We start from the raw sequence: 1,177 nt of genomic DNA, 5'->3' as shown, positions 1-1,177 counted from the left end.
TGTCATTATAGGTTATTCGCTGATCGTTTGGGTATGATATCCTTACTATATAAGAATAGGTATTCATGGTATGGTGAAGCTATAGTAAGGACAGTGCACATATCATCATCATGATGATGAGGAAGTATATATCAGGTAGAGGGTTTCATACCACACCTCAACGACATCGTCAAGTCACAGAACACTTCTGTGATTAGAGAAAGTGATGGTATTAGTACAAGTATTAGAGGAGGATGGGATGCTCCTCCTTCTCCTTCTTGTAGTGTTGATGGTATGTATAATTACTATCCTACACTTGCTGTTATTATCATTATAGATACACCACCCATTACCAAACGTATTACACCCAAATGTATACGCTTCCTATTGGGTGAGGAAGGTGTTAATATTGCTGCTGCTGTGGATTACTGGTAATAGTAGATGTTGATAATAATACTGAGACTAGTAGTATGATGATGATGATGTAGGTCCTCTAATAGTAGTAGATCTCCAATAACATTGGTATCGGGTATGGAGGTAACTACTAATGATAAGAGTAGTAGTTGGTGGCCAACAGCATCATCATCATCATCATTATCCTCTGAGGTTGATGGTATCTTTAGTATTGGGGCTAGATATGCACCATGTCGGCACTTTCAGGTCACTTTCATATACTATTATTGATAATAATAATATCAACCTTAGGTATCATTAAGGAACGACTTTACATTATCATCACCACGTTTTGGATTTACAAGGATACTCCTTTCTGGATGCTCGATAGGTAGTGATGAATAGCAATTACTACTACTACTACTGCCTATGTAGGGGACCAACGTAGTGCTGGTATGATCCTAGCTACTACTGCTGGTAGTGGTATGCAGATAGTAGTAGCAGGTAGGGAGAAAGGTGAGTATTATCCTTATTATACTCCTTATTATTATATATAGTACAACGATCCTGTCAACTGCTAGAGAGGTTGGGTATATCCTTTGAATGCGGGTATAGAATGGATATACTACAGAAGGAGGTAGGGTGATGTGCAAGGTATGGTAAGCAGCAGCCCCGGTATAGACTATATTCAGGTATCATTATGTATTAGTAGTATATATAATATATCACCTGATAAGAGGGTAGTAGCATCAGCAGTCATTGACTATGAGCATTCACGTCGGTTACCATCATCATCACATAGAAG

At 38.4% G+C, this 1,177-nt stretch overlaps 1 protein-coding gene across 1 annotated transcript; it reads left to right on the top strand.

Moving 5' to 3' along the window:
• Positions 1-33: 33 nt before the first annotated feature.
• Positions 34-1,135, top strand: Pmar_PMAR003175 (hypothetical protein; the record flags this gene model as incomplete). Its single annotated transcript, XM_002777465.1, has 5 exons — positions 34-84; positions 136-208; positions 317-370; positions 685-763; positions 1,129-1,135. The coding sequence occupies 5 exons, from the start codon at positions 34-36 to the stop codon at positions 1,133-1,135; spliced, it is 264 nt and encodes an 87-aa protein (XP_002777511.1).
• Between the last annotated feature and the right edge of the window lie 42 nt (positions 1,136-1,177).

Source organism: Perkinsus marinus (genome assembly GCF_000006405.1).
Source record: "Perkinsus marinus ATCC 50983 genomic scaffold scf_1104296951686, whole genome shotgun sequence".
In the NCBI taxonomy this organism is placed as follows: Eukaryota; Perkinsozoa; order Perkinsida; family Perkinsidae; genus Perkinsus; species Perkinsus marinus.
This window is presented reverse-complemented; position numbering and strand designations above follow the sequence as displayed.